Source organism: Apostichopus japonicus, chromosome 20 (assembly GCF_037975245.1).
Source record: "Apostichopus japonicus isolate 1M-3 chromosome 20, ASM3797524v1, whole genome shotgun sequence".
Taxonomy (NCBI): Eukaryota; Metazoa; Echinodermata; class Holothuroidea; order Aspidochirotida; family Stichopodidae; genus Apostichopus; species Apostichopus japonicus.
The window spans coordinates 11,204,425-11,217,163 of NC_092580.1; the positions used below are offsets into that span (position 1 = coordinate 11,204,425).

The 12,739-nt window shown below is 36.9% G+C and overlaps 1 protein-coding gene across 1 annotated transcript in view; it reads left to right on the forward strand.

Annotated features, from left to right (window-relative positions):
* The window catches only part of LOC139961455 (protein DD3-3-like), a 27,040-nt gene continuing 14,301 nt past the window's right edge, over positions 1-12,739 (forward strand). The window contains exons 1-4 of the mRNA XM_071960638.1: positions 1-171; positions 2,352-2,536; positions 3,350-3,427; positions 12,003-12,189. Coding sequence (XP_071816739.1) covers positions 2,390-2,536; positions 3,350-3,427; positions 12,003-12,189 — 412 coding nt within the window. The 5' untranslated portion in view covers positions 1-171; positions 2,352-2,389. The remainder of the gene's footprint in view (positions 172-2,351; positions 2,537-3,349; positions 3,428-12,002; positions 12,190-12,739) is intronic.

The following is a 12,739-nucleotide window of genomic DNA, read 5'->3' on the forward strand; positions in this document are numbered from 1 at the left end:
GAATAAGGAAACAACCCAAAAGAATGAATTGAGACAAGATTCGCCAACGTTGGGGTTACCGTTCTTTACTTATTTCATCGAAATACAAAGAGTGAATTTATATCGAAGCAAAAGACAGCAGCCGACACAGTCATCTACATCCTAACAAAATTAGAGTTCGTGTTTTTCAAGGTAAGAAAATTTAAATTTACGTAAGTAGTTGTAACGTAAGCAATCGGTCCTAACGTTAGGTGAATTAGGCTAGATAATACAGTAACAACAGCAATGCATGTATGTAGAAACTTTGTAAAACTTGTATTGAGCTGGTATTGAACTGGTATTGAACTGGTACTGTTCATAACTTTCTATTTGTAATACTGTACTAATAGCTTCAATACCATTCATATTTATACGCAAATCACAGCTAGAGTAACCATAAAGTATAATTCATCCCTTTTAGAGACTGCACTGACACACCAAAGATCCACAAATCCTTACCTGCAGTATGCTTATATATGATACAGGAGTCCTAGTCATACAGTATGCATGGTAGTGTACAGCCCTGATTTTGGGTGTTACTAAAACGAATGACAATTGCGTTACACATAACGAATGACAATATGTTGTACACACTAAAAAATTGCGTTGACTAAAACGAATGACAGTGAAAGCCAGCACAGACATTTGCTTCAACCGGATATCACAGTTCAGACTTCGTGGGTATATTAAAGCCACGCAAACCGAGTGGACACGAAGTGCGTGGCTTACAGATCTAGTAAAGTACGGACGAGATACAAACGCACCTTATAGTAAGCGAAATTGTAAGTCTGAGTTTCAAAAGTAAATTAAACGTCATTTTTCCGATATTAATTGTTAGAAACTAACAATACTATAATCTTGAAACGGCTTCAGTTATCTTTCGATATAAATCTACAGAGGTAAATGTCAAAAGCACAGCGCGCACTCCACCGCATTCTCACACAAAACTTTCCCTGTGGCTCCTATCCCTAAATTACACCAAAACCCTGCAACCACGTAACATGCGATTTTTCTCAAATCAGTTTTGCGCAGAAAACCAATAACCGCATTTACTCCACTCCATTAATCATTCTATCTCCACTCACCACTGTCCTTCGTTGTCATTCGCTGCCATTCGCTGTCATTCGCGAATGATAATTAACCCTGTACAAAGTCAATTGTGATTCGGTGATTCGCTCTCATTCGTTTTAGTTTGTCCCCTGATTTTCAACGTTTTTGTTTTGTTTGCAGCCCATGTTAAGATCTCCCTAGCCTAGATGTCACCCATAAATGTCTAAGACCAACTGTAACATTAAATAATACCCCTTGGTGATTAAACTGCAATGTGATGTGATTGCAATTGATTCCCATTGAGAATTAAGATCTGTAGTAAAAAACAGCATACACATTTATTAAACTTGCAATGAAATTCACCTTTGTACTGGGGGGGTGGGGGTGGGGGAAGGTTAGCTTGTGACCCACATTAAACGTTTGGTGACCCATGTTTGTGATGCGAGCCAAAATTTGTGAAGACTGGGTGTAGACATGGTAATTTCGTGTAAATATTCCCCTTTACATGTATGATTTCTTAGTTAGCTACGTTGTTGAATCCTGTAGTTGCAATGTTTGATTATCGTTTCGTAACTTTTTATTGCATATTTAACCTGCATTGTTACAATTGCTATATAGTATTTTAACAGAATTCTGTTAAATATTTTAAATAAACTCTTTTCATGCTCTAATCATGTTCATTTCTCAATCGGAATAACACAGTAATGTTTAATGCATGCATCCCCCTTCCCTCTCCTCCCCGCTAGAAGGTTTTTGACCCAACGTCTTTCCAACTAAATTTTTATAGAATATGATCAAACTGATACCAATATTAGAAAACAATTGAAAATTAGCATTATTTGTGGAGGGAATAAATTGATATTTTTGCAACAAAATGTTGTCTGGTCAGCTTATTGAAAGTGTCTGGGGTATGGAAACATTTTAAAAATAATTTAGTACAATCAAGTAGCAGGAATTGGTAACTTGTGGTTATTCATCTTCAGTTTGAATCAATTGCAATGATCTTTTGAGCACATGTGTACGTGTACTGTTGGCATACATGTTTGGAAAATCAACAGAAATTGATGGATAAAAACATTAACATACTGCTTTATATGATAAACTGCTGGTCCTGGTGTACAGTATAAAATAACTATTGAGAGAGAACAGTCTTAACTTAAGATCATGAGTTTTTTAATATAATTTTTCATTATAATAAATCTTTTTATGAGATATTAATCTCTTTCTGTAACTTAAATCTCTTTTATATTCCTGTGTCTTTTTTGTTTGTTTTCTTGTTTTAGATTTTCTTTTTTTATTGTGAACCAAATAAACGAGCGAGATGCACTTGCGCTGTGCAGCTATTTTAACTTTTTCGGTGGCAGCTGTGCTGGGTGATGTCTATTTCCACAACCCCAGGGGGAGCAACAACCGCCTAAATGAGCAATCTGCCGAAAGGACAAACGCTAACCGTCTGTTTGACTCACAGGTAACATTATAATCTCTTATTTTGAACACGGTTTGAGGTTAGCAGGTTTGAGGTTAGCAGGTTATTTCAGCCCTGAGGAGTAATCCCTTCAGTCAACATTAATAACCGTGTGGGTTTTGGGTGTGTCACTGGCAGTTTGCAAAATGAAATGCAATGGCAAGCCATCTTAAAATTAGGGGATACATATTTGTTACTTAATGTGCTTACAAATGTTAAATATTGTCACCATGACAACTGTTAAGCTGATCAAAATGTATACAGGCGTGTAGCGAGGAATTTGCCAAGGGAGGGGCGAAACTGTAGGCAAACTGTCAGAGCCGTAGATACGGCATTGCAAACTATCTAAGCGTAGCGCCACCATGAGTTGGCGCGAAGCGTACAAGAAAATTTTGGCTGAAAATGCCTCCCAGATCGCTGGAAATGGCACTTCCCAGGCCTTGTAAGTTGCATCTTAGCATTTTCTCTGTTGAAATTAGTAGCAATATCATAAAAACATACAAGAAAAATATACTTAAGGGGGAGGGGGGCGGTTGCCCTCTTCGCCCCACCTTGGCTACGTGCCTGAATGCATACATGACAGCTTGACACATCTAGCCAAAACTGTGGAGTGTAAATGAGGTTCTAGTCCCTGACCTAGTGATTTGATTTAGTCATAATGTTTGCTGTGTTAAGTGCAAATTTGAAAGAGTTGCTGTAGACCTTGGATTCTGTTTACAGACAGTCCAAACCATATGAAGAGAGGACTTTGTTGCACCCCAAAAACATTCTTTTGCCTTGGACGTTTAAATTTGACATTTTGAATTTTTTTCGTAGAACAATAATCGAGGTGGCTACAATGCGGGTGATGAAGGCGAGAATGCAGCTAATAACGAAAATCAACAGTACAGAATGGTAAGTGGAACCATGTTTGTGAATTGGCACCAAAACAGAGAAGTAAATTTACATAAATAATTATTTTTTAAATTTACATAAATTTATATACATGGTCACTTTCGGTGATCATACACTGTAGAAGAGCTAGTTTTGCTTGAAAGCCCTACGAAAACCAAACACTGGCCAATCACTTGCTTTTAAATTGAATTTTTGTACAGTACCTCACACGTGATCCAGCTTTTCTCTAAAGACCGCATCTAGTTGTTTAACAATATTTTTTTTTTTTCCACTATTCAGTTGTTCACTTCCTGTTACAAAAGTGCTCGATACATAGAAGTAGAGCAAGTATATAATATAGTATACCCATACAGTAACATACAGCATGTTGTTACTCGAGTTTCACGCCTGCAGTATGCATCATACAACACACTGCAGGCGTGAAACTCGAGTAACAACATGCTGTCAGTTACCGTATAGATATACTATATTATATATAAATACATATATATATATATATTGGTACACACATACTTGTCTTTGAGCAATGCCATAACACACAACTCGTATATATACTGTAGTAAAGCCTATTTGGAGGTGTTTTTCTTACTGATCACGTTCGTTATGATGAACATGATGATGATAAAGGTTCATATGCTACGTTGTTGCTAACCGTATCAAAATGTCAAGAAACTTGTTCAGTCAATCCTGTTAAATTTCTAAAACTGTATCATGCTTGCATGTTGATCTAATATTTTAAACCACATATAATAAAAAGGTGAAATGCCCTGTGTATCAGAATCAATTATGAAAACCAGTCAAATGTCTTCTACACTTCAGTATCAGTACATTGTGTTATAGCTATGGGACCCTTCATTTGAAAATCCATTTAATAAAAAAGTTCATCCTTTTTTACTACATTTTTTCGTAATATTCCATTTTTCAAAAAACAAATATTCAGTAGCAGATGTAAGACTAGCATATCAATGAAATAAACAAGAAATGCACTTGTACTATTTCCCCCCGAAATATTTGATTTCCTTAATATGTGTGTTTACACAGTGCACCCTTATTTCATGATCTAGGTTAACATATATGTTTACTCTATTCACTGGAACACCAAAAAAACTCAATATGCAGTGTTTAAAGCAGCTTTCTGCAATTTTGCATATATATATGGTGCTCTGCACTTGAAATTCCATTTCATACAAAGCTCAGCACGTTTAACTACATTTTTTTTCCTTTTCTAAGTTAATAATTTTCAGTAGCAGACCTGTTTACGGTAAGACTAGCACATGAATAAAATAAACAAGGAATTCAATTGAATTTTTCTGATTTTTTTCTCTCAGAATACTTGATTTCATAAGTCTGTTTGTTAACAAAGTGCACCCTTAAAAAAAACAAATCAGTAACTCAGTACTCAAATCTCTCAATATGCAGTGTTTAAAGCAGCTTTGTGGGTATCACAGGGCAGGGATCAGGGAAGTAAAATCCCCCTTAGAAGACTTAGTACATATGAACTCCTTTCAATCCATCAAGACTCCAGATGGTTATTACCCATGGACAAAAACGCTTCAACCTCTTGAGCTCTTAAGCTGAGCTGTCTAAAGAATGGAAGTAAAACTTCACTTTTGGAAGTCTCAAAAGAATGACAAGTTTCACTTGAAAATCTCTAAGAGGTACTTTTTCAAAATACTCTGGTTATGTCAGTGCACTAATACAGCTCTGTTGTTTGCTCTATGCTATGCTGGGCTGCAATTAAATGTCTGGTATTAAAGTTTAGTAGAATATATGTGATAACAATTTTGTTACCCATGTCTTAATTGATGGCGATTAAATCAAACACTCTTTTACAAAATCGTCCAAAGTCTGGGTTTAGACAATGAGTGGGTTGACTTTTCGACCCGCTTTGGCCGTCCTCGTAAAGCCTTTTGACTAAGCATGACATAGTCAGATTTAAAAGTGCTTAAAATACGAATAATAGATTCTTTTGTCAAGTTTAATCTTTAGAAGGAAGCATAAAAGAGAGAGGGTTTTTTAGGCAAGGTCATTTCCTGGAACTCTGATTCCACTGATTGGTAATTGTGTAATCACGCGGTCATTCCAACAGGGTCCTTATTGTTGAATGTTGGGTAAAGGTAAACATCATTGTAGGCTTAGTTACTTCCTTACTTAGTTACTTAAGTTACTTCCGTCTGTGTTCAAGGCATCCACATAGATTATTTTGCATGGCCAGGATACTGTTTTGATTGATCAATATATCCATTAGCATGTTATGAAGGCACTGAATATTCATCATATTCATGGTTGCCAACATGGTGACATCATTGTATGCAAATTAGTTTTGATGCCCCTCAGCATGTTAGTTTCCACGAGCAATAAAGAAAGAAAGAAAGAATTAACGTGACAAATGGTGGCGCTGTTCATTTCTTCGATGGTTACGATAATAACCTTTCTTTCAGTTCACAATTAGGACCATGTCTGTGAGTGTTTGACAATTTGGCTTGGACCCAATATATGTGTACAGTAATACCATAATTAGACGTAAAGTACTGTATGTGCAACCCTGTCAATATCTGCTTATGACCCTTTGACATCACTTGATGATCATAGTATGCATGTCTTATGAAGAGAGATGTAATAAATGAATCCAACCATTCCCCCCTCCCTTTGACCAAGTCCAATCCCTCAAGATTATCCTACTCCCCCTCCCCCCGCTCCCTCCCATATACCAACTCTTTCCATCCAAGTTTTGCATAGTAATTTCATTTGTGCAGATGAATACTCGTTTAAGTTTGCATGTAACATCCATGATTGTGTAGCCCAGGTACATGGCGTGATCGAAGGGGGAATGAGGGAGGGGGGAGGGGGGCTATGCTTATATGGTTAAAAAAGGCAGGATAAAAATTCCTGTACTATGAGTATGTATATACTGTATACAGATCCTTGATGATTTACTTAAATTACCAGTGATCATCAAGGGTGGATGGCACGATCGGGTTTGTAGCCGAACCAGATGCCGGTCCCTTTTCCACATACCTGCACTACTGTATGTGTTCAAACTAGGGTGACTTGCACTATCATAATAGTACTCAATTCCCGTGATAAGTGGTATTAGATAATTAGCTAAAATTACATATATAATAGACTCTTTTACCAGTGTCTAATAACTGGTATTGAAACCAAATTTTGGTTGTTTGTTTGGTTCCAAGGTTATCTTTCACACAATTGAAATCTGTTCACCCATGGCAACAAAGCCAGTCTCACAATTTAAGCCATTGTGTATCGTCTAGAGACCAGGAATTTGCTATGTGACTCAAAGATTTTAATTAACTCATATTGAAAAGAAAATATGGTTAAAAAGATTTATGACTCATAATCATAATCATATTCCAAAGAACTGTAAAATTGTCAATCTTTGTGATATCTCTTTTGTTAACCTTTGAAATAATATATATAATAGATAGATATGATAAATTCTAATTGAACTGTGTCTACAGCCTAACTAAGCATACAGTCAGTATATGGTGTTTTTAAATTAATTGCATAGTCACTCTCTTATTGAACAGTGAGTAAGCTTAAAGATTTTAATTAATTTCATATTGAATAGAAAATATGGTTAAAAAGATGTTTGAATCATAATCATATTCCAAAGAACTGTAAATTGTCAATCTTTGTGATATCTCTTTTGTTAACCTTTGAAATAATATGTTAAAGTCTCATTGAACTGTGTCTACAGCCTAACTAAGCATACTGTATATGGCGTTTTTAAAATTAATTGCATAGTCACTGTCTTATAGAACCGTGAGTAAGCGGGGACTTGATCCGCTCAAAGTTACACGCCTGGAGTTTCATGAATATTCATAATGCACATGACTAATATATATATATATCCATCCATCTGTTTGTCTATGACAGAATATTTCACACCATCGCAAGGTTGGTACTATTAATAGAAACTTGAACTGTTTATTTTACGGTAAAATCAAGTTCCAAACCCAAGGTTGTTGTACTCTTTCACAAAGATTACAAGCATTTTATTGCCCTCAGATTTGCTTGACCTTTGACCTACTGTACCTGACTGATTATAAGCGTTATCACGATCTGTAGTCGTCTTCCCCGTATTTGTCATGCGCTTTCAGATCCATTGTGGTCTAGAATGTTGTACCGAAGATTAAAGATTGCTCTCCTTCCAATCACCTAGGCCAGCTGACCCTTCCCCATCCCCTTCCCTTCCCCCATTCCCCTTCCCCTTCGGATTTTGACTAGTGGTCAACTTTGTAGATGTATGTCCGTACAAAATCTATGTTCCTTTGCATGGGGGAGCGGCACTACTTGTAAAGCCTTGTTTTCTAGGCCATTGCAAGGTTTTCTAGGCCACTTCGTTCCTCGTTGTATTTACATAAATGTTAGTAACTATTTACTGTTAAACCTGTATATTGAGGAGAAACAAATGAAATGAAATAGGGCTTAGTGAGTACAGTACAGTATGTGTGTATGATTAGCAATGATAGAGGTGAGCTGTGTTAAGTTGAGGCTTACAAAAATTAACGTACCGAGATTTGGAATAGTGGCAACTTAAATCTCAACGAGGTGTAGAGTAGGAAAGGTTTGAAATGGTACACTGTATGTACTCAGGTGACGAAACTACCCCCCTCCCCTCCCCAATCCCCTTGGATCTCCTAGACAAGATATGGTCACCTATATAGGCTGAATGATGATAAAATTACATTAATTGGACAGGTCTTCTTGTACAGATTTCAGTGTGAGTTTACAATTAGTTGAATAAACTGTAATAAACTTCCTGTCAATCTACAGCAGGATGGTGGAATATCAGTGGCTTCATATAGGACTGTAGAAATTAAACTCGTCAGAAATAAACCTTCCTGTTTCACGTTCAACAAAAAAACTTAGGTTTTGATTCAAAAGGCATGAATGTCAAGTATTTTAAGGCAAGTTCACTCAGAGAGAGGATGTGTCGGGTACCGTATTGCTTCGGGCAAGTATTCTAGCAATTTGTTTTTGTAAATATGAGAAGAGGAAGCAGAAGAATTTCCTTTTAAACTGTGATTGACAGTTGCAAATTATGTGGCATGACACTCTAAATACATGTATGTATGTAATGAAAACCACAGAGGCACCGACCGGTACAGTACGCATGTGACGACTAGAAAGTACTGTACAGTTTTCCAGCTGTACCTCAGGTTGTTGGCATCATCGACAATACATGAAAGAAAACAAAATGGTTTGGAATTGAATGTTTCCTTATGATCTCTTCCTGATATTGATGTCCAGGAACTGCCTGCTAACATTTTGATCAATAAAACATCTCTGAGTGAGTTCTACTAAGTTTGCAGCACTGGGCAAAGCTCCTATTGTGAAACAACTCCATGATTGGCTATGATTTTACAAATTTGAAAATGCAGCCTATGATTGATCTGCTTGTACAGTAAGTTTTGCACCCTACCCCTCCCAGTTTGCCCTTCTCTCTTTACCCCACCCCCGCTTTCACGTCCTTACCAGAATTCTCTGATTCCTGATCCTCCCCCCTTCATGTCAAGTTAGTATACATCTTTCTACAGAGGCAGATAAGTACTGTATTAGCTCTTACAATATTAATTATGTTACTACTTGTACAGTAATAATTTAGCGTATGAAAGCTTTTATTAATATGATTTTAACACTTTCTGACCCTCCCCCCCCTCCTTATCCCTCCTTGCCCCTCTCCTGAGGAAAGGCAGTGACATTATTTATAAGAAAAGAATGTTAATCGGCCTCCCTTGCTACTTTCCTCAGTTTTCTGGTGTTGGTAAAATGTCAAATGATAAAGGGATAAAACAATAATTTGTAAGTATGAAGTGATAAAAAACAGGGCTGTTGTGCTTGACTTCAATAGTAATTAAGTCATTTGTCAAATAAGTCTTATTTCCTATGCCATGTACGTGATGCCAGTACCATGCTGTACTGTACTGCACCCGTCCTATCATTCATCTTAACTTGTACTTACGATAACCAAATAAACCAGTTGACCTTGTCAACCTTGGAAAAGACAAAGGAACCCTTCATAGATTGATTGATTGCTCATAAGCAAAGCAAGTATTGTTTTAACAGACATAATTAGTACCGTCAATATTATTTGAAAGTGTGGGACCTGTTTGGAGAGAGTTTGTTCTTTAAAGCAGCATTTGATGTATATATACTGTAGTAGATGCATAGTCAATTCATTGCGTACTCGATGTTAACCTACTGTACATATACAATTTTGTTTGTTTATGATTTCAGTTATGTTTACGTTTCAGTTATTGTTCTTTTGCAAGATATAACAGTCTATGTTATTTTGAACAAAAGTGGCAGCCATGTTTTGTTTTTAAATATGAGATATTACAGTAGCACCAAGTACAGTAAGGGATTTTAAATCCTTTCTCTGTGGCTTTTGTATACCATTTCTTCTGTTCTCTTATCAAGGGAAAAGCAGCAGTTCGTCTGAACGTAACCAACGACAGTACCATTAATAAATTAGAATATCATAAACACTTCATATCTCAGCAAAAATATTTGCCAACATTTTGTCATTTAATGAAAATAAACCAAGTAATTCCATCACTATATAGACAAACTTGAAGGTCTTGTCAAAAACAGTTCTGTTTTGCCAGTCGGAGAGAACACCCATTTAACATTTCACAATTTTTCCTGTGTGCAAACGTCATGTAGCTTTTAGAACTGTTTGTTGTTTTTGTTCCTCGGTTAATTGCAAGTGATCTGTCATATTTTCATGCACAATAGGTATTAGAATAGATGATTTGGTTGATGTCTCCAATGTTAAATCATAGCCTCCCCTAACACTTTGACCTTTTACAACTCTTAAGTGGCTTCCTACCAGGAAGAGACTATCAGCAATGGTCGGAAGTTGTCAGAAAATGGCCAGCTTGTGTTTCCCACAAAACTTGCATTTTGCAACCTTATATGGAAAGGAAAGCATGAGACATGTTCTGAGTAAAATCCGGTCATGAGAACAGGTTTACAAATACTGTAAATGTCACCATTTTGGGCTGAAAATGGTGAATGTCCTACTAAACACAACATGACCCACCCAACTTGTGCCATCCAAGAGCATATATTGTACTTTTTTTGTACCCGAGTTGACCCATTTTAAACTTGTGGTTTTTGCTGGAACTATCATTCAAGTATTTGACCTGTCAGTGAAATTCATTCTAGTTATAATTGTTTGCAAGTTTTTGGCGTTCAAGCATACATCACTCAAGTGGAAATCAATGTGCTCCTTCACTTACCTGTCTGCTCACAATTTACACACTCTAGAACTGTGTCTAACATTGTGTCTATGGTACTGTTTTGTGTAGAAGTACAGTATAATTTGGTAAAGCACTTTTAGCCTCAATTGGGTACAGTACTGTACCTCTGGTGTCTGGTCGATTCCAAACCACCGTCTACTGCCTCATTCTGACTCGCAGAGTGTCCGGAAAACATTCCTCTAAATTCCATCCCGCCCATCATTTTTCGTTTTAAAATAATTAATGCAAATAGAGTTAGTGTTTAGAAATACGAATCCCAAGAATTAAATGTGGTGACAATTTGTCAATTTTGAATTAAGTGTGGTGACATTATATACATTATTAATATGATCACGTCTCTTATTGATAATGCACCTGCATATTTGCCTTGTTGATTTAACTTCTAAAGAGCATGCCAATACGTTTTTCCGTTTTCAAGGGGAAATGCTTGCCAAGAAAAGTCAAGCAATAAAGGAAATCAGTTTAGTCAGCTAAGATTCGTACTCATACTGTATGCATGTACAGGTAGTTTAAGTTCCTGTTGGCTATTCACTTATAACTATCAGATAATGTTCAATGCTAAACAGATTCAGGCATACATACATACAGCTTTAAATTGTCCAGAGCATTCTTTGCCATGTGACTTACATTCATGTACGTCATTGTGACCGTTTTTAAGTCTGGGTAATTAGACAACTGAAAATACCGACAGTATTTCTAAGAACAATATTCCAGCCGAACATTTCATCATGAAACTGTGAACCATTACTAAAAATTCAGTGAATAATTTCTCTGGAATCACAGCAATATAATATGCTATAGATCTTGCAAAGATAATTTTGTATACATGTACTGTAAGTGGGTTTACATTAAGTTAATGTGTGTACATCATGTTTTGCACACAATGAAATGGCTACCCACGCTACCCAGCCAATCAGAAGGGATATAATTAATTAACAACTGAGTTGGGGTATTGGCAGTTTTTTGTTAAAAGTGCTTCGGACAAAACTATGGCTTAAGAGTCAGTAATTCCAAGCATTTGAAAATTGCACTATGCCGGTTTGCATATGTAATGACACATTTAAAAGTGCATGACACAACACTGTGCTGTAAAATACTTAAAGAGGTATGGTACTGTATGTTGAGCACTAGCAGCTGGCATTCATTCATAAATGAACTATTGTTTGAGACCGTTGGGAACTTATAAAACAAACGTTAACCCATTTTCTCTCGACCAGCAATTCACATCTTGCTCAACATAGCGTTAAATATAAACTTTCCACTTTTTCTCATCGTTTTTCTAACAGCAATATTTTCAGAGCGGTGCCTACAAATTGTCTCAAGCCAATGGGGATCCAGAAGGTCAGAGCTTTCTAACTCTTGAGTGGACCAATCAGCACGGCTGTGGGGGGACAGAGGACACCGACCCTCACAAGATGAATTGCAACCTGGTTTTGCAGTATATGTGCCAAGAGGAACCAGGTTCAAATGAAGGTAAGGAAATTAATCCTGATATCTTGCGTTTTTTTCCTCCAGCTCCCTCCATCTACCCTTTGCCCCTCTACCTCCATCTCCTCCATTCCCTTCACCTCTTCTCTTATACACTTCTCTTTCACTTTTCCTATCCCCCTCTCTACCCCCTCCATCTCCCACTCTCCCATTTCTCCTCCCTATTCCCTTTCCCCCTACCTTTTCACACCCTACCTTTTCACACCCTCTCTTTCACCAACCCTCTCCCTCCCCCCTCCCCCTTGCTGCCCCCTTCCATAACAAAATCTCACCAAGAAATATTAGCAATGAAAGTTATCTTTTAGTCCACTGTACATATATATCATCTCTGAAAATGGAGGAAAAGAAAATTATACTGACCCTTTAGTAACTTGTCGTCCTCTTCCACGTGCCATGCAAAGAAACACTGAAAACTGGCCAAAATGCATGAAAGATTGTTTTCAGTTTGTACAGTATGTGGTAATGTATATAGCATACTGTATATCTAGCTGTCTTTTATTGTTTTGTGAGTGTGTGTGTGTGTGTCATTAATAGT